General features: G+C 44.6%; 1 protein-coding gene across 1 annotated transcript in view; it reads left to right on the top strand.

The window, feature by feature from the left end:
* FAM169B (family with sequence similarity 169 member B) overlaps positions 1-25,670 on the top strand; it is an 83,213-nt gene that overhangs the window by 28,074 nt on the left and 29,469 nt on the right. The window contains exons 4-5 of the mRNA XM_036841985.1: positions 15,549-15,634; positions 20,538-20,715. Coding sequence (XP_036697880.1) covers positions 15,549-15,634; positions 20,538-20,715 — 264 coding nt within the window. The remainder of the gene's footprint in view (positions 1-15,548; positions 15,635-20,537; positions 20,716-25,670) is intronic.

Raw genomic sequence — 25,670 nt, 5'->3', positions numbered from 1 at the left:
AGGTAGGTGGGCATGGCTGCCCCACAGGGCAGATCTTCCTAGGCTTGAGGCCAGCTGCCATGTTTCCTGAGTCTTCTTTTAGGATCACGCACACGTTTCTCATTCTCTAGCTGTCCCTCCTTTGTTGTGGGCTCCAGAGACCATCACATCCCGGATCCTTCTTTCAGATCTGGCTTCTCTTGGAACATGGCGTGCAAACACCACGTCATGGATGGTCTGGTGGAAAGAAGCTGGGTTTTGGAGTCAAGTAGACCTGAGTTCAGATCTTCTGCCCTTTATGAGTGGGTGGCCTGGGTTAAGTTATTTAGCACCTCTGAGCTTCAGTTTCCTGTCTTCCTACTCAGGGGTGTGGCCCGTGGGCCAGCAGCGAGACGGCACCAGAACCGGGAAGCTTGTTAGAAATGCAGGCGCTTGCGCCCCACCCAGACCCACTAAGTCAGAATCTGTCCTTTAACAAGATCTCCAGAAGCCATCTGAGAAGTGCGCTCTAGAGAACCGTGAGAGGAGAGTGGTGGCTGGTGAGAGCATTCCTCACTTTTCTTGGACATTCTGTTTCCACAAAGTTAGCCTCAGTTTACCTTGGCATTTCCTTAGAACCAGCCCAAGGCTGACTCACCTCTATCTGACAGCTCATTACCATGCATGCCCGGCCCCTGGGCTTTTATCACAAACTTGTTATCAAGACATGGCTCTGTCCTCCAATGTTTTGAACCCACAGGAAGGACAACTATTATTCCCATTATATATATATAAACAGTTTTATGGAGCTGTAATTCACATATCATACAATTACCCATTTAAAGCATACAATTCAGTGATTTTTAGTATATTCACAGAATTGTACGTTTGTCACCACACCTAATTTTCATTACCCCTAGAGGAAACCAACCCCACTTCCCTATCCTCCTCAGCCTTAGGCAGTCTCTTCCATTTCTATAGATTTGCCTGTTCTGGACATTTCCTATGAATGGAATCATGGAGTATGTGGACTTGTGTGTCTGGCTTCCTTCATTGCATAATGCCTTCAGGAATCATCCATTCTGAAGCATGTTTCAGTACTTCATTTATTTTTATGGCTGAATACTATTCCATTGTATGGATTTGCCACATTTTGTTTATCGATTTACCGATTGATGGACATTTGGGTTGTTTCCACCTTTTGGCTATTATGAGTAATGCTGCTGTGAAAATTCTTGTACAGGTTTTTGTGTAGATATATATGCACATATCTTTTTAAGTCAGTGTTTTTGTTTTCTTCAGATAAATACCCAGAAGTGGGATTGCTGAATCATGGGGTAGGGGTAGTTCTGTTTAAAATAATTTAAGGGACCTCCATACTGTTTTTCATAATGGTTGCACCAACTTACATTTCCACCAATAGTGCATAAAGGTTCTCTTTTCTCTACATCCTCACCAACACTTGCTATCTCTTGTCTTTTTGATAATAACCATTCTAACATATGTGAAATGATATTTCATTGTGGTTTTGGTTTCCATTTCCCTGGTGATTAGTGATGTTGAACACTTTTTAATGTAGCTGTTGGCCATCCATATGTCTTTGGAAAATGTCTATTCAGAGTAAATGTATTCTGAGATTCAATTTCCAATGTGTGGAAGGGGGTGGTTTCCCATAACACCAAGTAGTTCTCTAGATACCAGCTGGATGTCCTTCCATTCACCTCAATTCTGACACTACCTGGAGATACCATCAGATTCTACAGGTTAGGGGTTCAGTCCTACCAGACTCCCTTGCCCCCCACTTCAGATGCCAGTCTCAAGCCCACGATTTACCTGTATGTCTGACCAACTGGCTATAAATCAGAGGTTCCCATGACTCTGTGCCCCCTTCAGGCTCACCACTCTCCCAGTACCTCCACATGTTCACTAGCCCAGAAGTTCTCTGAACCCAGTCCTTTTGGATTTTTATGGAGGCTTCATTACAAAGGCATGATTGATTAAATCACTGACCATTGGCAGCTGATGCAACCTCCAGGCTCTCGCCCCTCCCCAGGGGTCAGGGGGATGGGACTGAAAATTCCTACCCTCTAATCACGTGGTTGGTTCTCCTGGCAGCCAGCCCCCATCCTTAGGTGGGTCCAAAAATCACCTCAGTAACATAACAAGAGACACCTTCCCTGCTCTCATCACTTAAGAAATTCCAAGGGTTTTAGGAGTACTATGCCAGAAATGGGAAGAAGATCAAATATATATATTTCTTAATGTAAATCACAGTATCACACAGATCCTCTGCCCATTTTTTAACCACATTGTTTTTTTTGCTGTTGAGTTGTATGAGTTTTTTATATGTTTTGGATCTTTTATCAAATATATGATTTGCAAACATTTTCTCCTATTCAGTAGGTTACCTTTTCATTTTGTTGACAGTTTCCTTTGCTGTATAGAAGTTTTTTAGTTTGATGTAGTCCCACTTGTTTATTTTTGCTTTTGTTGCCTTTGCTTTTGGTGTCAAGTCCAAAAAAATCATCGCCAAGACCAATGTCAAGGGGTCCTTGTGGTTTTGATTTGCATATCCCTGGTGACTAATGATGTTGAACATCCTTTCAAGTGTCTATTGGTCATTTTAATATCTTCTTTGGAGAACTATCTATTGAGATCCTTTACCCATTTTTGCATTGGGTTATTTGTCTTCTTGAGTTGTAAGAATTCTTTATATATTCTAGATACTATCCCTTATCAGATTTATAAAAATTTTCTCCTATTCTGTGGGTTGTCTTTTTACTTTCTTGATGGTGTCCTTAGAAACACAAAAGTTTAAAATTTTTATCATGTCCTGTTTATCTGTTTTTTGTTGTTGTTTTGTTGCTTGTGCTTTTGGTGTTAAATCTAAGAAAACTTTGCCTGTTTGAAGAGTAAGTCCTTTCATCCAGTTATGTTAACTCTTCCTTCTGGCTGTGTAGTTAATATCATTTGAAGTTCTGAAGGTGTGCATTCTTTATTTTTAATACAAGTATTTAAAAATGCTTATTAAAAAAATTCATGCAATTATTATACCACAAAACACACACCTAACCCATTATTTAGCATACATTTCTGGAGATTTCAAGAGACTTTCATAAAATGCAAGTCAAGGGACTTTATGAAATGCATGCCTACAGTTAAGAATGGAGGGAAATCTGGCTGCTGAAATTAAGATGACTTATGTTTAACTATTCTCCTAACACTAGCTAGAACACTCGTCAGAAAAGGGAGTGAGGCCAATTTGTCTCTTCTGGTCTTGGTGAATTCATGCTGATTTTAAGTCCAGTCTTTCTTTTCTAGGGTACTTACAGATCATCTTTCATAATTCACTCTAGGCCACCATTAGGAAGGGATGTTCAGGGAACCAGGCATTAGTTCCAAGACCTGCACCTTCCCCACACACACCAGGATGGCACTGGCTCATGTGTCTTTCTGGCCCCTTCCGGCATCTCATGCTCTCAGTGACTAAAGGTTACAACTTTAGGATCACATTTGCAGGTCTTCTGGCCTCTGGGATGTACATTCACTGAGGCTTATGCCTCTCTAAAAGTAGCTAATGCACTCCTCTGCTTTTCCACTGTTTCCAGCTGCTTGCTCCTAATTTGGAGGCCCTTTGCCTTCTCTGTGGCCAGTAGAGCCTCTGGCTAAGTTGTATTTCTTCCTCGGGCTCTCCCCTCCGAGTCCCACCAGCCTACCCAGGCAGCTGTCCTGTTTCCTTGAACGTCTTCCCAGCCTGCCTGAACTTCCTCAGTGCCCGGCTTTTCCTACTTTGGTCTTACAGGATGGTGCTGGGCCTGGGGACCTTGGCTGTGGGGAGGCCTCTTCCAGCCTTTGCACTCGTCCTTTTAACATCTGACCCTTTCTGATGGAAGCCCTCTCGGCAAGCTCCTAGGCCATGTGGATACTTTTCCTAGATGATCTCTTCCTGCTTTCCTTGTCAGGTTTTTTTCAGCTCTCCTTATGACAATATCTGTTTGATCTTTTTTTTTTTTCTTCCGTAAAACCTAGTGGTTGATGATCAGAGGGCAGAGCAATGAGTGTCCAGAGGCTGATTAAAAATGTCTATTTATAATTGAGTCAAATGTAAGAGACCTAATGCCACAGTGCTATGGAAGTTTCCAGAATAAGGGGACTCTTGGGTATTGCTGGATGTAGGAGGAGCATGAGTTCTTGGCAGGGAAGTGCCCGTCTGGCTAGCATACGGGGTAGGAGGCCTGAGAAGTTCTCCACTGCCCACTCACCTGGACCTCTAGTCTCCTCTCCCACTGTCCAGGCTGACTGGTGGTCACACAGTGGTCACACAGCTGCTCCTCTGCCCTGCAGGGCTGGGTGCTCTGGACATGAAGCAGTACCCGTGGAGGCACAGGGAACCTGGAAAGTAGGCCCCCCTCATCCCAGGCAGTGCCCCACCTTACAGGCTCTGGCCCTGAGTCTTACTGACCCCTTCTCTGAACGTTTTGAAGTTTCCTTTCATAAAGCCTTCTCTACACTCCTGGCCTCTGCCTGGTGGGGAGGCCATGCTGAGGGGAGCTGGCCAGATGCCTGGTGACGTTATGGAGGATGGGTGGGGACTGGGGCTGGAGAGGGGTGCGCCTTTGGATCTCAGCCCTTCGAAGAATGCCTTAGTCATGATCGGAAAGAAGGATGGAGAGAAGGGAGGACGAGTGTTGAGTGTCCAGGAGTCTGGGAGCGCCCACAGGAGAGATGCTGAGGCCTCGCCCGGTGGGGAGAACTCGGGTTGGTGAAATAGTGGAAACGACAGGATTTGGGATGAATTGGAGGGGCCAGGGAGGGAGGCCTGGGAATGACTGGGGTTCTGGCCGGGCCAACAGTGCTGGGTGATCTGAAGGGAGAAGCTTGGGGCGAGGGCAATCTGAGCTCCTCTGCAGGGTCTGTGGGCTGTCAAATTGAAGGAGGGGTCCGGGCAGGGACCTGGACCCCAGGTGTACATCATTTTGCAGCCATTCCTGGCTCTTTCTTCCTGGAGGGTGTGTTGTGAATTCCCTGTGCAGGGGAAGTGGCGAGGCTGAGAAAGAGAAAGCAGGGTCCTTGCGGAGAGAGAGGACAGGGGGACGGCTGTTTGTGTTTGTTACCACACGCTGGCTTCCCTGATTGGAACATCTATCCCCCCAGCTTGCTTCCAGGACGTTTTGTGACCAAGCATAACACTCATCCTTCAAATTGCTGCTAATTTATTTATGGCTTTTGGTGATTGCGTGTCATGTGCACCCTGAGAAAAACAAGCAGGGAATCAAAAAATGATGATTTTTTCCTGGAAAAGCGTGCCCATTCTAGGCCTGCAGTGACAGCAAGAGCCAAGGCAAACATTCAGTTGAAACCAGAGCCGCTGTGTAGCCGCCTTCCTGGTGGCTGTCGTGGGCTGAGGGGTGATTGTGACACAGCGGGCCCGGGGCCAGGCCTTCTCTGGGCTGCGTTTGGGGCAGGTGGGTGGTGGTTCAGGAGGGGTGGGTGGGTGGAAAGTGAGATGCCCTGAGATGCCCAGAGAACTTCTGCAGAACTGAAAGGCCCTTTCTGGGACGTTCCTCACCCCTGAGAAGGCTGCCCAGATTTGGGGGAGGGGTTGGGGGAAAGGCCAGAAGATGGGGTAGGGGGAGGCGCTCTGAATTTTTGACCTTCAGGAAGGGGGCACCCAGCTAGAGCAGCTCCTGGTCCCCTGTTTGCCTTGAAGGGAGAGGTCAGGCCTCCCGGTGAGTGGGATGGATGGGGCTAAACCCAGCTCTGTTTAGCAGGATGAACCTGTGGACCTGAGTCAGTGAAGTGGTTTTTGTATCTCTGGTAAAAACCAAGCTAATATGGCAGGAGTGGAGGAGAGGCTTGTTGCCCTGGTGAAGTCTGAGTTTCAGCATGTGGAGAAGTAATTACAGTTTTCCTGGCTTTGAAGTGTGATGACCCCCGTGGACTCATGAACCCCAAGGGCTCAGGGACCACCTGATCAGCAGCCTCGTTGGTGCAGCCTCCCGTGATCCCATGGACGTTGAATCTTTACGTTTAAGTCTGTGCTTGCGTTTTGAATAAAGGAGAGGTAGACATTAGCCTGAAATGGGTCCCATCCTCCCCCCTTCTACATGGGGGAGTCCCGCTTAAGTGGGTTTGACAGTTTAGGGGAAAAGAGTTGTGGCCAGAAATTCAGCCTCGATTTAAATACCTGCTTCTCCTGGTGGCTAAGGTGCCCGTGTGGCTGTACAAGCTCAGCCGGTGTCAGGTGGCCCCCAGGTTGAGTAGGACCCGACTTCACATAAGCTAAGAGAGCTCCATGCTAGAAACCAAGAGAATTCTGTTTTCCGTGGGCCGTGACGGATGCAGATTGAAGAGCTATTTGCAGTGACAGCACTGTGTGTTTGGGAGCACATGTTGGCTATTGTTTGGGATTTCCTTCTTTATTCCCTATTAATTTATGACACTTACTGTGAGTTGGATGTCAATGTAGGGGAAAACAGCATCCCACAAACAAAGGCATGTCATTCTTACCAAGGGACTAATGGTATTTGGAAAACAGAGAAGCTCCAAGGAAAATATTCCGAGCGTCACGGATGTGCGGGGATGGGGGTGCTTCTTTGAGGCACCCTAGGGTTTTACCACTGCAGCTTGGGCTGTCTGCACCTCTCTCTGCTTCCCCCAACCCTGAGAAACTTGCTATACTTGCCTTGGTGCGGCCTGTGATTTTAAGATGCCTTTCCTAGATAGACTAGCTCTGGTGTGGGTTTCTTTCTGCCTCCAACACCTTGCCGTCCAGCTGTGCCTCAGGATCCAGGCACCTCATCTCACCTGATCTTCCTGGAGTTAAAATCTCCACTCACGGAAACAAAGTCGCCGAAGGCAAGAAGGGCCTAAGAACCACAGGGAAGTTGATGCAGATATACTACAAACCAGATGTTTCCTTCTCCCCGGCAAAGAGGTGCCCAAGTTCACAGGGCATCTGGGGAAGCGTTTTCCTCTAAGGAAGACATCTGTATGGAAATGGTAGCCCGAGTAATGCGATATGACAGTTGCTATGTCAACTTGCGTATTTTTCCCCTCCCCTTAAATTATTGACCGGCTCAGTCAATGTTGCATAAAAGTCATGCAATGCCTTGGAATGTGTTTATGTGCTGTCCTCTGCCAGAACTTTTCAGCATTTTTTTCCTACGTGTATTTTGCTTTTGGGAAGATGGCCTGTCACTTTGGTTTAACTGTGCTCTTTTTTGGGGGAAGTACATATTTCTTAGATTTGTAACAGGGCAGTGGTGGCTTAGACTCCAGGGGAGCAAGTGGGGGAGGCTGGTGGGGGGTAACAGGCAGACCTGAAGCTCCTTCGGTTGTGATTGAAGAAGTGTGTAAACCATGGGCCAGTATGTGAACAGCTTGCAGTTATTGTGGGGAGGTAGGGTGTGTGTGTGTGGGGGGGGTGGTGTGCATGCGCGCGCGTGCGCGTGAGAGCTCCTCCCTCCTTGGTTGCTGTGATGGTGTGGGGAATGGGCCTTCTCTGTCTCTGCTCACCTCGGGCTGTGTATCCAGCCACCTGCTGGCCACCCTGACCTTGCTATCTCTAACAGGCATTTCAAAACTGAAACCCTCACACCTCTTCCTCGTCCTCACTTCCTCCTGGTGAAGACATCTGCATCCTTCTTCTCAAGCTTGGGAGCTGGCTGCTGTCCTGCCTTCCCTCTCTCTTCTGCCTTAGGACCAGTTTGATACCCAGGTGGTCTTTTCTGCCCCCCGAGTATCTCCCTCCCTGCCAGCATGACTGCTTCACTCAGCCCCTCCTCACTTCTTGGCTGGATGACCACAGGCTCCCATTGCCCTCCCTGTCTCCAGCCTCACCCGCACCTGAATCCAGTGTGATCCTTCTCAAATAACCTTTTTCTTTTTTTTCTTGTTAATTTCAAAAGGACTAATTCTTCCCACCTGGGCATAACCCAACTGTTCTCTTTCTAAACCACCACTCTGATCATGTCTCGCATTGATTGGACTCCTCCAGAGACTGACAAAGCCAGTACCTCAACCTGGTCCCCAGAGACCCCAGCACCGGAGCCCAGTCTGGCTCAGGCCCATTCTTGGAACTCTGCCTAGCCCTTCCAGACAGCTTGCTATGGTCTGAATGTTTGTGTCACCCACCAAATTTATATGTTGAAATCCTAAGCCCACGTAATGGGGTTGGGATGTGGGGCCTTTGGGAGGTGCTTAGGTCATGAGGGTGGAGTCCCCTCGAATAAGGACACCGTGAGAAGTCAGCTGTCTGCAACCCAGAAGGGCTCTCATCAGAACCTGACCATTGCTGGCACCCTGATCTTAGACTTCCAGCATCCAGAAACGTGAGAAGTAAATTTGTGTTGTTATAAGCCACCCAGACTATGGTATTTTGTCACAGCATCATGAATGGATGAAGACACAGCCCTTGAGTAGGTGCCTGATGCTGCTCACGTCTTGGGCGCTGGTCATGGTCTGTGTGGTCCTGGCCTGGTGGCCTGTCTCACTTCTGCTGGGCAGTGTCTTCTGCCCTAGATCCCTGGTGCCAAGTACAGTGCCTGAACTTGTCAGTGTTTGCTGAATAAATGGCAGCCCTCCTCCCCGTCTTGATGCACAAAACGAGGTCCACTCTGTTCAGGTCTTCCCGTGCCGGCCTCTCCTTTCTCATCGGTGTCTTGGCTTGTCGCCTCCTCGTCTCTCCTCTCATCTTTGTCTTCCCTACTCTGTCGGCCTTCATGGAGTCTGGGCCCAGCTCTGTCCCCTTGTCTCTTTGTCCATTCTTCACCTGGAGTATAGAGGTTAGAGCAGGGGCTCTGGAGTCAGTGAGAGCCGGTTCACATCCAGTCCCAACACTGCTGTTTACAGGCACTTGATCTTGAGTTTCTTAACCCTTCTGAGCCTCACCTGAAAAAAAGTCAGCCAGACGCTTGGTGGATGCTTGGACATGTGGTTCTGGTGAATATTATTACTTTAAAACAGTAATCGGGTCATGTCCCTCTCCTCTGAAGCATGGTGGCCGCTGGTGGTCTGCAGGGTACGGCCCCCAACCCCTCCCTGGCCAGAGGTGCTTCGCATCCCAGGCGCTGTCTCCTCCTCCAAGCTGTAAGTGTCTTAAGCCAGAGTCTAAATTTAATTCCTCCAGTGGATTTATCATGTGCTCTGTACATGATAGCTGCTCAGCATGTGGGTTGGATGAGCACCGTGTGCTTCAGAATTGTGACCTCTGCAGGGTCCTGAGCCACTTTGCTGCCTCCTGCATCCTTGGTGCTGGGCAGATGAGGAGGGACAGCAAGCACGGCCACACGAGCCACTGTCCCCCGCTGGGCGTGGGTCCTTGCTGTGCTCCTCCTTGCTGAGCTGGACGCTGGCCTCTAAGTCCTTCTCAGGACAGCTCCCCGCTGCCACAGCCCACCCATCCAAGGTGACGGGTGACAATCAGCTCTTCCTGAACCTGTACTTTGGAAAAATCACACTAACTTTTTTTTTTTAAATTAATTAATTAATTTATTTATTTTTGGCTGTGTTGGGTCTTCGTTTCTGTGCGAGGGCTTTCTCTAGTTGTGGCAAGTGGGAGCCACTCTTCATCGCGGTGCGCGGGCCTCTCACTGTCGCGGCCTCTCTTGTTGCAGAGCGCAGGCTCCAGACGCGCAGGCTCAGTAGTTGTGGCTCACGGGCCCAGTTGCTCCGCGGCATGTGGGAATCTTCCCAGACCAGGGCTCGAACCCGTGTCCCCTGCATTGGCAGGCGGATTCTCAACCACTGCACCACCAGGGAAGCCCCACACTAACTTTTAAAAAATGTTTGTTGTATTGATTGATTTAAAAATATTTAAATAAAAAAGGACTTAGCTCCATTAAGAAATCTTAGGCAAGATGAAAGGTTTAAAAATCTTGTTGGGAGGTTCTGGACAGGTGAAAGTGTGTGCCTTGATCAGGCGTGATGCGTCCCCACAGCCCTGGAAGGAGGAAGTGAGGAACATGATGGTTGGCTTAATGCACCCTGATGGAAAAGGACCAGTTGTGAGCAAACGTGATGAGTAGGAATGTGTCCCCACTCACGTTGGGAGGTAGCAGATAGGGTGGCAGCAATCAAGCTGGGGAAGAAAGACAGACATTTCCCTGCAAACCGGAGCAGAAGGTTTGGAGAGGGAGCTCCCAGGAAGAAACCCAGTGTTAGCAAGCAGCTTCCATTGTGTCACTGACAAAAGCCAGCAAATAACAAAGGGCTTTTCATACTTTTTTAGAATCCCAGAGCAACACTTGAAGCAGGTGGAGGAAGCTTTTGGAAAAGCTCCCCTTTGGGCAAAGCAGTTTGGTGAAATGAGCTCTTTCACCAAATCTGCATAACAGCCAGGTGAGAGGATGTCATGGGCTCCATGTGACAGGTGGGGGACTCGAGGTGGGGGAAGGGTGAAGGTCACGCTTTGAAGAAGCTGGAATCTGAACCCCACCTGGCTCTGAAGTCTGTGTTCTCCCTATACCAGGTCCATAGGGACGTATCCAAAATGCCTTATATTGTCTTGCTCTCCACCAGCACTGGTTTATGTTTGTTGAGATGGCTGTGAAGAGCGAAAGGTCTGTGTTGAGATTTATTTTTATGTGTGTGGATGTCCGGTTGTTCCAGCACCATTTGTTGGAAAGACTTTCTTTGTTCCATTGTGTTGCCTTTGCTTCTCTGTCAAAGTTGACCAAATAGAAGTTGACTACATTTACGTGGGTCTATTTCTGGGCTCTACATTCTGTTCCATTGATCTGTCTGTTCTTCCACTGATACCACACTGTCTGGGTTACTGTAGCTTTATAGTAAGTCTTGAAGTTGGGTAGTGTCAGTTCTCCAAGTTTGTTCTCCTTCAGTGTTGTCTTTTGCCTCTCTATGTAAACTTTAGAATCATTTTGGTGAAATCCACAAAATAACTTCTTGGGATTTTGATTGGGATTGCATTGAACCTATAGGTCAAGTTGGGAAGAACTGGCATCTTGATAATATCGAGGCTTCCTATTCGAGAACATAGAATATCTCTTTATTTAGTTTTTATTTGATTTTGTTAATCAGAGTTTTGTAATTTTCCTTGTATAGCTCTTACATATATTTTTGTTAGATTGTATAAATCTAAGTATTTCATTTTGTATAAGCCTAAGTATCTCATTTATGAGGGGTGCTAATGTAAATGGTATTGTTTTTAATTTCAAATTCTACTTGTTCATTGCTGGCATACAGGGAAGTGGTGGGCTTTTGCATATTAGCTGTGTATCCTGCAACCTTGCTATAATCGATGTTTGCAGCTCTGCCTCTCCCTTGTTTAAGCCTTGCCCAGCTACCCCCAATGCTTGGGGTGCCCTGAGTGTGGCCTTGGACTTGTAGGGCTCTGTGCCTCTGCTCATGGGTTACTCTGCCCTCGCATGTCATCTCTGCCTGTTTTGAAGCCTTACACAGTGATCCAGAGCCCGAGCTGGCAAATTCCCCAGGGATGCTTTCCCAAACCCCTCAGCAGAACTGACCCCCTCCTCTGGGTCCTCTGGACCCTGGCTCCGAGCTCGATTCCTGCACCTATCATGTCCTGCCCTATATCACATCAGCTTGTTTAGCTCTCTCTTCTCTGCAGGCTACCAACTCCCAGGGGCAAGGATGGAGACTTACTCATCAGCCTCTGGGGACCTGGGACAGGGCCATTCATGCATTCGGGAACTCAGCCCCAGGTAGTTGAATTCAGTTCATCCTGCTGAGCCTTGATGAAGCCAGGCCACTGGGAGTTAGCCTTAGGGACCTCACTGTCTTAACTTGTTTGGAAAACCTTGGGGTGTCATAGAATAAAATCCATTACTGGCATCTTCTTTGTGGTTACATGTCACTCAGGGGGAGAGGGGAATCAAGTCAGTGAAGCAAGGCTGGCCTGTGACCCACAATGCCCCGTCGACTGCTGTCACCACTGCTCAGCCTTTTGCAGGGGTCCAGTCTCCCAGGTCCTAGATGGTGGAGAGCCAGAGGGTACTGATCAGGATTGTATTTTTCTTTTAAAAGTATGGATGTGTGGTTTCCACTTTCATTTTATTTTATTTTATTTTTTTATTTATTTAGGCTGTCTTAGTTGCAGCACATGGGATCTTCATTGTGGCATGTGGGATCTTTCGTTGTGGAGCACGGGCTTCTCTCTAGTTGTGGCGTGCGGGATTTTCTCTCTCTCGTTGTGGCACGTGGGCTCCAGGGCGCGTGGGCTCTGTAGTTTGTGGCACGCAGGCTCTCCAGTTGAGGCATGCGAGCACCGTAGTTGTGGTGCGTGGGCTTAGTTGCCCTGCTGCATGTGGGAATCTTAGTTCCCCGACCAGGGATCGAAGCTGCGTCCCCTGCATTGGAAGGCGGATTCTTTACCACTGGACCACCAGGGAAGGCCCCAGTTTCCACTTTCTAACTCTTGGAACCTGCTGGCTCCAGGGTCTCAGAAGCGATGCCCCAAGGCTGGCTCTTCAGTGCCTGCCTGTCCCCCAGGTCCATCTTTTGTCCTTGCTGAGCTGGAAACAGCCTCTCTCCGAGGACTCTGGCCCCATTCCTCTTGCCTGTTTCCTCTTGACTAGGTAGCAGGCTTTTCTGATCAAAAGCTGCTATTCTTTGGAAGGCTGACTCTTTTTCAAGAGTTGTTTTTGAGGACAATTCATTTTAAGCCTATTACATTTGATCAGACTTCACCTTCATTGTTATGTACACTTAACAGCTTAAGATTAGTTTTGAAAAAAATTCAGTCTATTTTGTGACAACTTGTGTGGCTAATTAATGCTCTGCAGTACACCGTGAAACTTGCAAGGCACCACACAAACACCAAATCATAACACATTTCCTGTTTGAAACTGTCTTAGTAAATTGAACATCTGTATTGCAGTAATACACTGTATTAGTAAATTGAACATCTTTTATTGATTCACCTTGTTAAGCAGGGAAATAATCCTTATGGTTTTATAAGCCTCTTGCAAGTTCTAGTAGATGCCATTTGGAACATGAATTTAGTTGAATAAGTGAAGGCAGATGTCAGGCATTTAATTGGCACTTCTCTCTCAGTCGGCTGTATCAATTTTGGAACTATTGCTGGAGAAGACAAAATTCACCAATGATATGAAACTGACAGTGAATTAGATGCTGTTGGTCTTTGGAGAGGAGGGAGGGACTGTGCAGAGTTAGTGCTTGACAATAGCTAATGTCATCACCTGGTCTTCACAGGGTCCTCTACGAAAGTTCCTCAAAGAACAGAGAGGAATAGGGAAGAAGGTGGTGGCAGCTTAACTTGATTGCCCCACAAAATTTGTTTTAAAGTCTTGAGCCTTATATTAAATGTTCAAGCGACTTTTGTTTTCTACTCTGTGTTATTTTCCTTCAACTCTTCAGCCAAAAAGATTTGACAGGGAAGATGTATCTTTTTATCTGTGGCTTTTGGACCCCTTGGGCTCAGATACCTGGCTTGAGAAACAGGTATAAAAATGGCAATTAAAGGGGTATAAAAAGATAGTGGAGGAGAACTAAACTATGGAACCTTCAGACAATGGAATATTTTAGCACCAAATACAGTGCTGAAAAGAATTTTGAGCTATCAAGCCATGAAAAGACATAGAGTAACCTTAAATGCATTTCACTAAGGGAAAGAAACTAATCTGATGACTCCAATTATATGACATTCTGGAAAAGACAAAACTATGGAGACAGAAAAAAGATCAGTGGTTGCCAGGGGTAAGGGGTGGTGAGGAGGGATGAACAGGCAGAGCACAGAGAGTTTTTAGGGCAGTGAAGATACTCTGTATGATATCATAGTGATGGATACATGTGATGATACATTTGTTCAAACCCATAGAGTGAACCCTAATGTAAACTAGAACTTTGGGTGATATGATGTATCAGTGTAGGTCCATCAGTTGTAACAAATGTACCACTCTGGTGGGGGATGATGATAGTGGGGGATGTGTGTGGGGCAGGGGGAATACGGGAAATCTCTGTACTTTCCTCTCAATTTTGCCATGAACCTAAAACTTCTCTTGAAAACAGTCTTAAAAAAAAAAAAAAAGACACCAGAAAATAACCAGTGACTTTAGTGTTTTAAACTGTAATTTTTTTTTTTTAATATTTTATTTTTGGCTGTGTTGGGTCTTCGTTTCTGTGCGAGGGCTTTCTCTAGTTGCGGCAAGTGGGGGCCACTCTTCATCGTGGTGCCCGGGCCTCTCACTATCGCGGCCTCTCCCGTTGCGGAGCACAAGCTCCAGACGCGCAGGCTCAGTAGTTGTGGCTCACGGGCCCAGTTGCTCCGTGGCATGTGGGATCTTCCCAGACCAGGGCTCGAACCCGTGTCCCCTGCATTGGCAGGCACATTCTCAACCACTGCGCCACCAGGGAAGCCCCTAAAATGTAATTTTTAAGCAAGGAAAGGAGAGACAAGAGGCAGAGGCCATGATTGCATTTGCCTTTGGGGTGGCCCCTCAGGAGGGATAGATTGGCAGGGGAGACTAGGGGGACAGGGGACCAGGTGGAGTGCTCACAGTCACCTGTGGAGATGGACCAGTGGCATTCAGGGTTGGGGAGGGAGTGGATCCTGTCCTGGGGCAGCAGGTGGAATGATGGGACCTGGCAACTGCAGCATGAGCAGGGGAGAACTGACGCATTAATTAGCAGGTGCTGAGGGCATCCTACCTGCCTGGCCCTGTGCTGGGTGTTTCACACCTGATCCTCATTGGAATTTGTTAGCCACCTTGGGTGATCAGTTTGGGCAGCTCCGATGAGGAATCTGGGGCTTGGTGAGGTTGAGAGTGTTCCAGGATCACCTCTACTAAGCAGCAGGACCCATGTCTAAACTCAGAGTGGGTGGAATCAACAGGCCTCAGTGACTGTCTAGACAAGGGTAGGGCATGAGTGGGGTAGGAGAGATGTGTCTACCCTTCCTCTCTTGCAGGTCCCAGCCCCAGAGTCTTCTTATCCAAAGACCCCCACCACCACCCCTGCATGATTTGCCCCGTCAACAGCTGACCCATCTCTGGCCTCTTGGAAAGAGCACTGAACTTGGAGTCCAGTGGCCGAGGGCTGGACCCGACCTCAGCCCTCCTAGCTGTTTGCCTTCCCCTCTCAGAATGTTAGTGTCCTCAGAAAAATGCAGATGACAATTTCATCGTGAGAATGAAAGAAAAGCATGTAAAAGAAGCCAGCTCCAAACCCAGCACCGAGGGTGATAAGAAGATGGTTTGTTCCATGCCCTTAGATAATGTTGGGTTTGACTAAATTTGTGGAGTTCCAAGTTGTGTCACATAGTTGGACTTTGAAAAAAAATATAATTCTCACCCATTGAATTTGTCAATATTGGTGTGTAGCCTCTTGCGCTCAATAGCATTGGGGTACATCCTGTGTTGGGGTCAACAACAGGCCATCTCTGCAGACACCTGTGAAGTCCTTTCAGGTGACAGTGGTCACTCTGTCCTGGTCAGTGCTCTCAGATAACTCAGCTCTAGAAACATCGCCTGCTTTTGCCACACATAAACTTTCCTTTGCACCTTCACAGTGGCTGTATGTTGCTAAAATTGCCCCTTTGGTGGCCAGTTGGCCATGTGTACAACATTGTTTTCTCTTGGCTTCCTCTTTAGTTGTGGCTGTTTACGTGAAGGAGTCCTGGTGGACCACTGAAGATGTACTAAGAACCTCTGATCCTGCAAGAGAAGGTCTGATGAAGGTGAGGTATTGCAAATTTAAGTGGACATTGCAAAACAGGTTTTAAAGGTCAGTGTACTTATTATCATGTTAATAATTTAAAGCAGTCTACCCCTGTGGATTCATTTTCGAGGACTGCTGTAACAAAGTGTCAACAAACTGGGTGGTTTAAGCAACAGAAGTGTATCATTTCCCAGTCCCAGAGGCTAGAAGTCCAAAATCAAGGTGTTGGCAGGGTTGGTTTCTTCCGAGGGCCGTGAGGGAGAATCTGTTCCAGGCCTCTCTCCTAACTTATGGTGGCCTCAGCTTTCCTTGGCTTATCAATGGCATTCTCCCTGTGTCTTCCCATCCTCTTCCCTCTGTGTCTGTCTGTCTTTGTCCAAATTCCCCTTTTCCATGTGGACAGCAGTCATGTTGGATTAGGGCCCACCCGAATGACCTCATCTTGACGTGATCATCTGCAAAGACTCTATTTCCAAATAAATCACAGTCATAGGTACTGGGGGTTAGGACTTTAACATCTTTTTGGGGGACACAGTTCAATCTATAACACCCCGCCAGCAAGGAAAATAGTAGTAAATGGCTATATGCAACAGATACCTGGCTATTGGTAAATCTCTCTTACCTTCCTGAGTGGCCTCTCACATCTTAATTTTGAAACTTTAATCCACATCATTCTCTCTAGGGTGTAGGGAAGTTCTGTTTATTGCATTCCAGTAATGTTTATTGGTACTTATTATGAGGTAGATATTATGTTAGATGCTAGCCTGTGTATTACCCGGACTTTTTACAGGGATTATCTGACTTCAGAATCTTTAAGGTATTTGTTTTGCAGACAAAGAAATTGAAGCTGAGCCACACAGCTTGTAAGTGATTTAACTGGACACAAATGCTAGTCTCTCTGACAGCAGGCCTGGTGGTCTTTGAAGCACTGTGGCTTTATAGAGACCTAGGATGACAAGGGTGAGGGTGCCTTGTGGCTAAGGATGTTCAATATCTTTTCATGTACTTATTGGCCATTTGTATGGCCTTTTGGGGAAAATATCTATTAAAATCCTTGGCCCACTTTTTAAAAAAATTTATTTATTTTATTTATTTTTGGCTGTTTTGGGTCTTTGTTGCTGCACGCGGGCTTTCTCTAGTTGCGGCGAGCTTACTCTTTGTTGCAGTGTGAGGGCTTCTCATTGCAGGGCACGGGCTCTAGGCACGTGGGCTTCAGTAGTTGTGGCACTTGGGCTCTAGAGTGCAGGCTCAGTAGTTGTGGCGCACAGGCTTAGTTGCTCCATGACATGTGGGATCTTCCCGGACCGGGGCTTGAACCCGTGTCCCCTGCATTGGCAGGCGGATTCTTAACCACTGTGCCACCAGGGAAGCCCCCTTGGCCCACTTTTTAATTGAATTGACTTTTTTCTGTTGAGTTGTAAGAGTTTTTCTATATTCTAGATGCAAGTTCTTATTGCATATACGATTAACAAATATTTCTCCCCAATCTATGGGTTGTCTTTTTCAAGTCTTTTTCAAGTCCCCAGCTTTGTTGAGATATAATTGACATATAACACTTTGTAAGTTTAAGGTGCACAATGCATTGATTTGATACACTGCAAAATGATTACCACCAGTGTTAGTTAACACCTGCATCACATCACATAATTGCCATTTCTTTTTTGTGGTGAGAACATTTAAGACCTACTCTCTTAGCAACTTTCAAGTATGTAATACAGTATCATTAGCTACAATCACTATACTGTATATTAGATCCCCAGAACTTGTTCATCTTATAACTGGAAGTTTGAACCTTCTGACCATCTTTCCCTCTCCCCCACCGCCAGGCTCCTGGCAACGACCACTCTAGTCTCTGTGGCTATGAGTTTGGCTCTTTTATGTTACACGTATGAGATCATGCAGTGTTTGTCTTTCCCCTTATTTCACCCAGCATAATACCCTCAACTTCCATCCATGTTGTCACAAATTGCAGGATGTTTTCAGGTCTGGTTTTAATTGAGTTGATAGACATTATTATTATTATTAATTTTATTTTATTTTATGCTGCATTGGGTCTTCATTGCTGCACGTGGGCTTTCTCTAGTTGCGGCGAGCAGGGGCTACTCTTCATTGCGGTGCGTGTGCTTCTCATTGCCGTGGCTTCTCCTGTTGCAGAGCATGGGCTCCAGGCATGCAGGCTGCAGTAGTTGTGGCTCGCAGGCTCTAGAGCACAGACTCAGTAGTTGTGGTGCATAAGCTTAGTTGCTCCGCGGCATGTGGGATCTTCCCAGACCAGGGCTCGAACCTGTGTCCCCTGCATTGGCAGGCGGATTCTTAACCACTGCACTACCAGGGAAGCCCGATAGATATTATTTTGAAAAGGGTTTTCTTCCAGTAAGTTAACGATGGCTGGAGATTCAGCAAATGGGTGCTGCCTTGCATACACACACACACATCTGCCTGTGTGTGTCATTGTATGTGGATGAAGCAGGTGGTATGAGCGGTTGGGTGTTCCGAATCCCAGGAAGAGTTTGATTTGCTTTTTAAATATATATATATTTTTTAGAACAAGAGTGGTCACTTCCCTCGTGTATCAATTCTTCTAAATTTAGGTGAGGAAAACCCTCACATTTTCTGAAAATGTGGCTTATGTTGTGAACAGAGAGATACTTGGATGTTAATTCCACTTAATGAACCAGGATGTAAAGATCTATCTGCCCCAGCTGTATGTAGGGATAGTTTCCCTCTCCATTTACAGAACTTGGTGTCTTGACTTTTTTTTCTTTTAATTACATTCTGTTTCTTAGCCAGCTCTTCTTTACAAATTACCAAACCAAACCAAACAAAACAAAAAACCAACTTTCCTAGTGTTCTTTCTGTTAACATAATTAGTGGTCCTAATTGAGGGATTAGAACTGGTTCTTAGTTTTGTGTTTTCAGAAACGTTTCTAAGTCAGAATCACATGTCACACAGTTTTTTCCCCCTGTAATGAAATTGGACAAATTAAGTGCATTTTCTTTTTCTCCTTTTTTCTCCTGCCAGTTTTTGATTGGATATTTCCCTTCTGCCAGATGCAATCTGTTTTTCTCTTCTGGCTTTCCTCTGAACTTTTTGGTTTTATAAGTTGAAAAATATAGCCTCCCACATTACACCCCTTGGGTTTTGTGATGAACTAGTTATTCTTAAAGTCTGAACTTGATTTGGCTGCTACTGTCTGAGATACAAAATTGAGGTGGCTTCTCAGAGTTAAGCTGGTGTGGCTTTTGCAAATCTTTTTCTCATCTAAGATTTGGCTCCAGATGAAGGTGAAATATTTTGCATTCTGGGCCAATTAATAAGTTTATTGGCACTAAACACTTTGTGCCATTTGCTAGAGGGCTGCAAGCTGACTTATTTTTATTATTGGAGCATTTGAAAAACATACAAGTGTCTGAGAGACCACTTAGGCAGTCTTCTCCCTTGATTAGTGGAGGAAACTGAAACTGAAAGGCGTTGTGAGTTGCTGAAGGTCTCCCAGCAAATCTAGGCCAAGAAGCCATGACCACAATGATGATGGTGATGATAATAAACATTTACGGGTCCAGTATTAAATACAAAACCTAACATTCATATTTATATCAAACTTCCCTTTCCCAAACCTCTAATGGATGAAAATGCAGAAGGGAGCCACTGGCTGGGCTGCAGCAGGTGCCCTGGCCTGGGACTCAGAAGTCCTGGTCTGGTGTTGCAAACCTGCCTGCCTTTGATAGAGCCCTTGTCCAGCTGTCTTAAGTCTCTTTGGAACAAGGCAGGGAAATTAGTACATGTAATTGCTTAGCCTCTTTGAGCTTCAATTTCCTCACCTATAAACCAGGACCTCTCTGGCGGGTGGTAAGAATCGAATGGTAGCAGGTGGGTGGCAGTCTCAGCCCAGGTAATACTCTTGCTGATTTCATGGTGCTGCATAGGAAGGGGCGACAAACACCCACACCCTTAGGCTGTCACACAGCAATGTTGTTGAAGTAAAAGCTAATAAAACAATACCGTCATTTTGTCACTAGCTGATAGGTTTCATCTCAAGTGCCACATTTTAGCGGTTGCTTGTAGTTGTCCGGGAGACTGCATTTAGGAGGATCCTGAGACCATATCCAGGCTCAGCCACATAGAGTGGGGATTGATTAGTTATGTCTGCTGTGGGTGCAGGAGTGGGAGGCCTTCATTTATGCCACACCTGTGCCATCTGTGGGCTATACAAATGCAGAGAATATGAACAGGCAGGAGCAGGAAATCATTTTGACTTGTTAATGGTCAAGCTCTTTTGTGGGCCTGACCTTGACCACAATACAGTTTCCTCAATTGTCATGACATTGCAATGGGTGAGAGACAGTTCCATTTTGTAGCCTTAGGATGGGCTAGGCCTTGAGTCCCAGTAACTCTCTGGGGTTGGGACTCTAGTATGTGCTCAAAATCTGTCACAAGCCATTGAAAATCAGTTGCTCTTGGTGTAGCAACTGGACACCAATAATAATACCCAATTACTTATTCTCCTTCTGAGGGTCAGAATTCTGGGGCTGTTGTTAAAAATGGCAGACTGGGTTTATCTCTGGACACATCCAGGGTTTCTGCTGAAATGGCTTGCCTCTATGTAACCTCCTGTTTCACTGGCATGTGACTGATTGTTCTCTGTCTCTTCACATTCCATGTCTGTGGTCCTGGAGACCGAGGAGGCCCCTCTGGCCATGCTCCTCGCTCCTGGAGGCCAGTGCATGTGAAAGGTCAGGGGTGGGAAAACCTCCGTGAGAAACTATGATCTGCATTTTGGATCTTGAGCATGAGAAGAACTGTATGGTGGGGGAGCCCACACCTGGCCCTGGCGTGTGGGTTGATTCCAAGCATAGAATTTATTGTGTCTGATTTTCCCCTCTTGTCTCACTTAGATGTTCTTTTTGTTTTTCCTTCAAAGGTTCAGTCATTTGGGGAAAGGATTGTGCTTTTCATTCTAAACGTCGTTATTTTTGGAAGACTGGAGAGGAATTTGGATGATGATGACATGTTTTTTTTACCTCACTCTGTGAAGGAGGAGGCTAAAATTCTGTGGAGAGACGGAGCAGCTGTTGGATTTTACACAACCAAAAGGAAAGGTAAGGGCCATGCAGCCGTGTGGGGTCACTGCCACTTCAGCCTCCGGGGGGAGGCTTCTGGGTGTCTGCCTGCCTTGGAGGACTCCCTGAGCCCAAATGTTACTTGGAGAGAATCTTCTGGCACTAGAAGTATCACTAATTCAGCTGTCATGTAAATAAGCCGAAGGTATGGATTTCATTTTCACCACATTGCTCGTTTTACTGGCAAACAGAATGAAAATTCATCCTGGTCCTTGGATTCCCAGGCACTGCCATGTCCCCTGTAAAATACTTGTTGCTGTTAATGGTTGTAAAATGACTTTGCAAGCACAATGCTTTTCGTTTCTTTTCTTTAATGTTACCAATTAGCTGTTAGGAAAAATGCCATTGCTAATAGCTGACATGTGGTGCAAAGGCACACTGGATGCCAAGATTTATAGACATTACCTCAGAAGAGAGGGAGGTCGGCCGCGATAACGAGGTTAGGGTAAAATCCTGGGACTTATTTTTAGGGGCTGTGATGAGCAGGGAGTGTGGAACTTGTACTATTTTGTCTAAGAGATCAGTCTCTTCTTTAACGTTGCTTTCTTTAATAGCTTCTTTGATTTTGAAAGGCTGTCAACATCTCTGACCCAACTGGTCCAAGCCCCATCATTTAATTCTTACAAAGTTCTGAATTTTAGCAAAAATAAAATTTCCAGGTACACCACCATAGTTATGCTGTTGTCTGAGTTGAGTGTTTTTCTCTGGGGATAAAAAGGCTATGATTATGGTTTTGAGCTGTGTTCACATTGTGTATGTGTTCCACCTGTCCAGGATGGAGTAAACCTGCGTTTCAATTTTTCCCTCGGTGTGGTGTGAGATGACCAGTTTCCCACGCAAGCAAGTCATGTAATTAATTATTCATCAAGGTCAGTCATAGAGGCTGAAGCGCCTGTGTCTTTCAGCTCCTTGGGTCATGAAAGCCCTTTGTCTTTTGTTTTGATGTACTGTTTCACTTTTTGGGGTGGCTGTATTCTTTAGTCATTATTTAGATAGACCAAGGATCTGGAGAATACTTGAAATGGAAGTATTTTTGTAATTCTTCTTTCTTGGGAGACTCATTTGTTGTCATTTTCTACCAAATGGCTTGTCTTAAATCTGTAGCTAAATCATCTGTGCTGTAGATGTCCTACTAATAGAAACAAAAACTGTTAACAGATTCCAACCTGATGTGTGAGAACCACAGCTAAGGGCAGAAAGAGCTTGACCTTGGTCTCGCCCACTGCTGCTGTCGCTCCTGGTTGCAGTGATACCCCAGGCTTTGTTCTGTGAGAATTAAGCAGAGGCTGGATGTGGCTGCCTCATTCTTCCCAAGGCAGACCCAGAACCTTGGAGTGGAAGGAGGATATTATGGTGTTGAGTTGAGGCAGATCAGTCTAGGTGCTTGGATTTCTGCCTCCTCTTCCTTTCTGACGAATTCCACGAATTTGATGGAAAGTTCTCTGAAGCTGCTTACTAGGTATTGTTGTTTTCATCCATGAACTGATTTTTTTAAGTGGCAATTGACTGTTAGTTACTCAACAATTGAGTTAGTTTAAAAAGTATCAAATGAGGGACTTCCCTGGTGGCGCAATGGTTAAGAATCCTCCTGCCAATGAAGGGACATGGGTTCGATCCCTGGTCTGGGAAGATCCCACATGCTGTGGAGGAACTAAGCCTGTGCGCCACAACTACAGAGCCCGCGTGCCACAACTGCTGAAGCCCTCGTGCCTAGAGCCCATGCTCTGCAACAAAGAGAAGCCACTGCAATGAGAAGCCCTTGCACCACAACGAAGAGTAGCCCCCGCTCGCCGCAACTAGAGAAAGCCCGCACACAGCAACGAGGACCCAACACAGCCATAAATAAATAAATAAATAAATAAGTATATTAAAAAAGTATCAAATGAGTAGAAAGTTAAATAAATAAAATATATTTTTCAAGTATACATTGCCAATTAAAAACATTTTTTTACTGCCTGTTTCTGGATTAGCTTATTTTTGGAGAGACAGAATAAAAGCATTTCCATGGAATAATTATATAGACATTGCCACCAGCAATGTTTGAGAGTTCCAATCACTCTACATCCTTGCCGGTACTTGGTGTTGTATTTTTAATTTTAGTCGTTCTGCAAGATGGGAAGTGGTATCTAATTTTGGTTTTAATTTGCATTTTACTAATGATATTGATCATGTTTTCATGTGCTTTTGTTATGGTCCTATATCTTCTTTGGTAAGTGTCTGTTCAAATATTTTTGCCTATTTTTATTGGGTTATTTGTTTTCTTATTATTGAGCTTTGAGCATTCTTTATGTGTTTTAGATGTTGGTTCTTAATCAGATATATTTTGAAAACATTTTCATTTTGGTTTAATAATTTTTTCAAAGAGCAGAAGTGTTAAATTTTAGTGAAGTCTAATTTATCATTTACCAATTTTCATTATAATTCAGTTCAAAATATTTTCCAATTTACTTTGTGATTTCTATGGTTTCTTTAAAAGTGAGTTTTAAATTTCCAGGTATTTGTGAGCTGTTCCAGATGTTTTATTTTTTGTTGATTTCTAATTTAATTCTGTTGCAATAAGATAATATAGTCTGTAACATTTTAATATTTTGAAAACTATTGAGAGTTGTTTTACGGCCCTGTATATGGTTTATCTTGGTAGACACTCCATATGGACTTGAAAGAGTGTGTATTTTGTAGGTATTGGGTTTCATGTTTTGGAAATGTTGGTTAGGTTAAAGTGATTGATGGTGTCATTCAGATCTTCTATATTCTTAACTAATATTTTTGTCTAAGTCTATGAATTTCTGAGGGAAGTATGTTAAAGTCTTTATGATTGTGGATTCATCTCTTCTTTTAATTGTCAGTTTTTACTTTGTGTATTTTGGAGCTTTGTTATTAGTCACATCTAATTTATAATTGCTATATTTGCCTGATGTATTGACCATTTTGTTATTATGAAGTGTCCCTCCACTTGTCTCCAGTAATATCTCTTGTTAAGAAGTCTATTTTGTCTGTTATTAATACAGCCACTTCATCTTCTTATGCTTACTGTTTGCACAGAATATATTCTTTCTAGCTTTTTACTTTTAGTCTATGTCTTTATATTTAAAGCATGTATATTGTTGACAGCATACAACTGGGTCTTGGATTTTAAATCTGGTTTTGATAATCTCTGCCTTTTGATTGGAACATTAGTCTATTTACATTTAATTTTTAAAAACTTATTTATTTTTGGTAGCATTGGGTCTATGTTGCTCCTCGCGGGCTTCTCTAGTTGTGGCGAGCAGGGACGACTCTTCATTGCGGTGCGCGGGCTTCTCATTGTGGTGGCTTCTCTTGTTGTGGAGTATGGGCTCTAGGCATGCGGGCTTCAGTAGTTGTGACACGTGGGCTCAGTAGTTGTGGCTCATGGGCTCTAGAGTGCAGGCTCAGTAGTTGCGGTGTGTGGGCTTAGTTGCTCCACAGCATGTGGCATCTTCCCAGACCAGGGATCGAACCCATGTCCCCTGCATTGGCAGGTGGATTCTTAATGACTGCGCCACCAGGGAAGTCCCCTACATTTAATTATTGATATGATTATACTTAGATCTTCTCTGCTGTAGTTTGTTTTGTGTCTTCTGTTTCTTTTTGTTTTTCTCTGTTCCTCCTTTCCTGTCTTCTTTTGTTTTAATCAGATATTTTTTACTATTCCATTTTAATTTCTCTCTTGGCTTTCTAGCTTTATATTTTTGTACTTTTTAAAGTTGTTGCTCTAGAGATTACATATGCATCTTAAACTTCAACTTATATTAACTTAGAGTGAATATTGAATTACTTAAGGTAAAATATAGAAACTTTGCAATAGTGTATTTTTATGTACGCATCATTTTATTTACATAGTGTTATTGTTATATATTAGATCTGTTTGTTATAAATCTGTCGCTACTGACTTATAAGTTTTAATTTAAGTAGTTAAATCTTTTAAAGATGTTAAGGAAAAATATATAGTTTAAAAATATTTACCCACATATTTACCATTACAATATTTTTGTATAGGTCCTAGTTGCCCTTCAGGTTAAAGTACTTCCTTTAGCATTTCTTGTAGTGGAGTTGCTGGCAGTAAATTCTCTCAGGTTTTGTTTACTGAAAATGCCTTTATTTCGCTTTCATATTTGAAGGGTTGTTTAGCTGGATGTAGAATAATTAGTGTTAGTTTTTTTCCCTCAGAATTTTGAATATGTTGTTCCAGTATCCTCCGGCTTTCATAGTCTTGGGTGAGAAGTCAGCAATTAATCTATTGTTGTTCGTCATACATGACATGGCATTTTTCTCTGAATGCTTTTAAGACTTTCTCTTTAGCTTTTTTTGCAGTTTAACTGTGATTTGTCTAGAAGTGATTTTATTTTTGTTTATCTTTTTAGGAGTTTGTTGAGCTTTCTGAATCTTTAAAGTTTTCTACCAAATTCGGGAAGTTCTTGGCCATTATTTCTTCAAACTTTTGTGCTATTTTCTCTTTTCTTTTTCTGGGATTCCAGTTATATGTATCTTGCAGTGCTTCACATTGTCTTGCAGGTCTCTGAAATTTTGTTCATTTTTCTTCAAACATTTTTCTCATTTTTGGCTGGATAATTTCTGTTGAACCATATTCAACTTTATCTGCCATCTCCAAACTGTTGTTGAACCTATTTAAAATTTTCAGTTACTGTACTTTTGAGCTGTATAATTTCTGTTATGTATAGTTTCTGTTTCTCTGTTGAGATTCTCTATTTATTCATTGAGCATATATTTCCCTTTAATTTGAAAAATTAATTCTTTGAACATATTTGTAAAGCTATTTTGAGTTCTTTGTCTACCAAATCCAACATCTGGGCCTATTTAAAATCAGTTATATTACAGTGACATCAGCAACATGACAGTGAAAAGCTCCCCTTCAGTCTACAACCAGTAAAGCATCCACAGCTCAACAAAGGTGC

Source organism: Balaenoptera musculus, chromosome 2 (genome assembly GCF_009873245.2).
Source record: "Balaenoptera musculus isolate JJ_BM4_2016_0621 chromosome 2, mBalMus1.pri.v3, whole genome shotgun sequence".
NCBI classification, from domain to species: Eukaryota; Metazoa; Chordata; class Mammalia; order Artiodactyla; family Balaenopteridae; genus Balaenoptera; species Balaenoptera musculus.
This window is presented reverse-complemented; position numbering and strand designations above follow the sequence as displayed.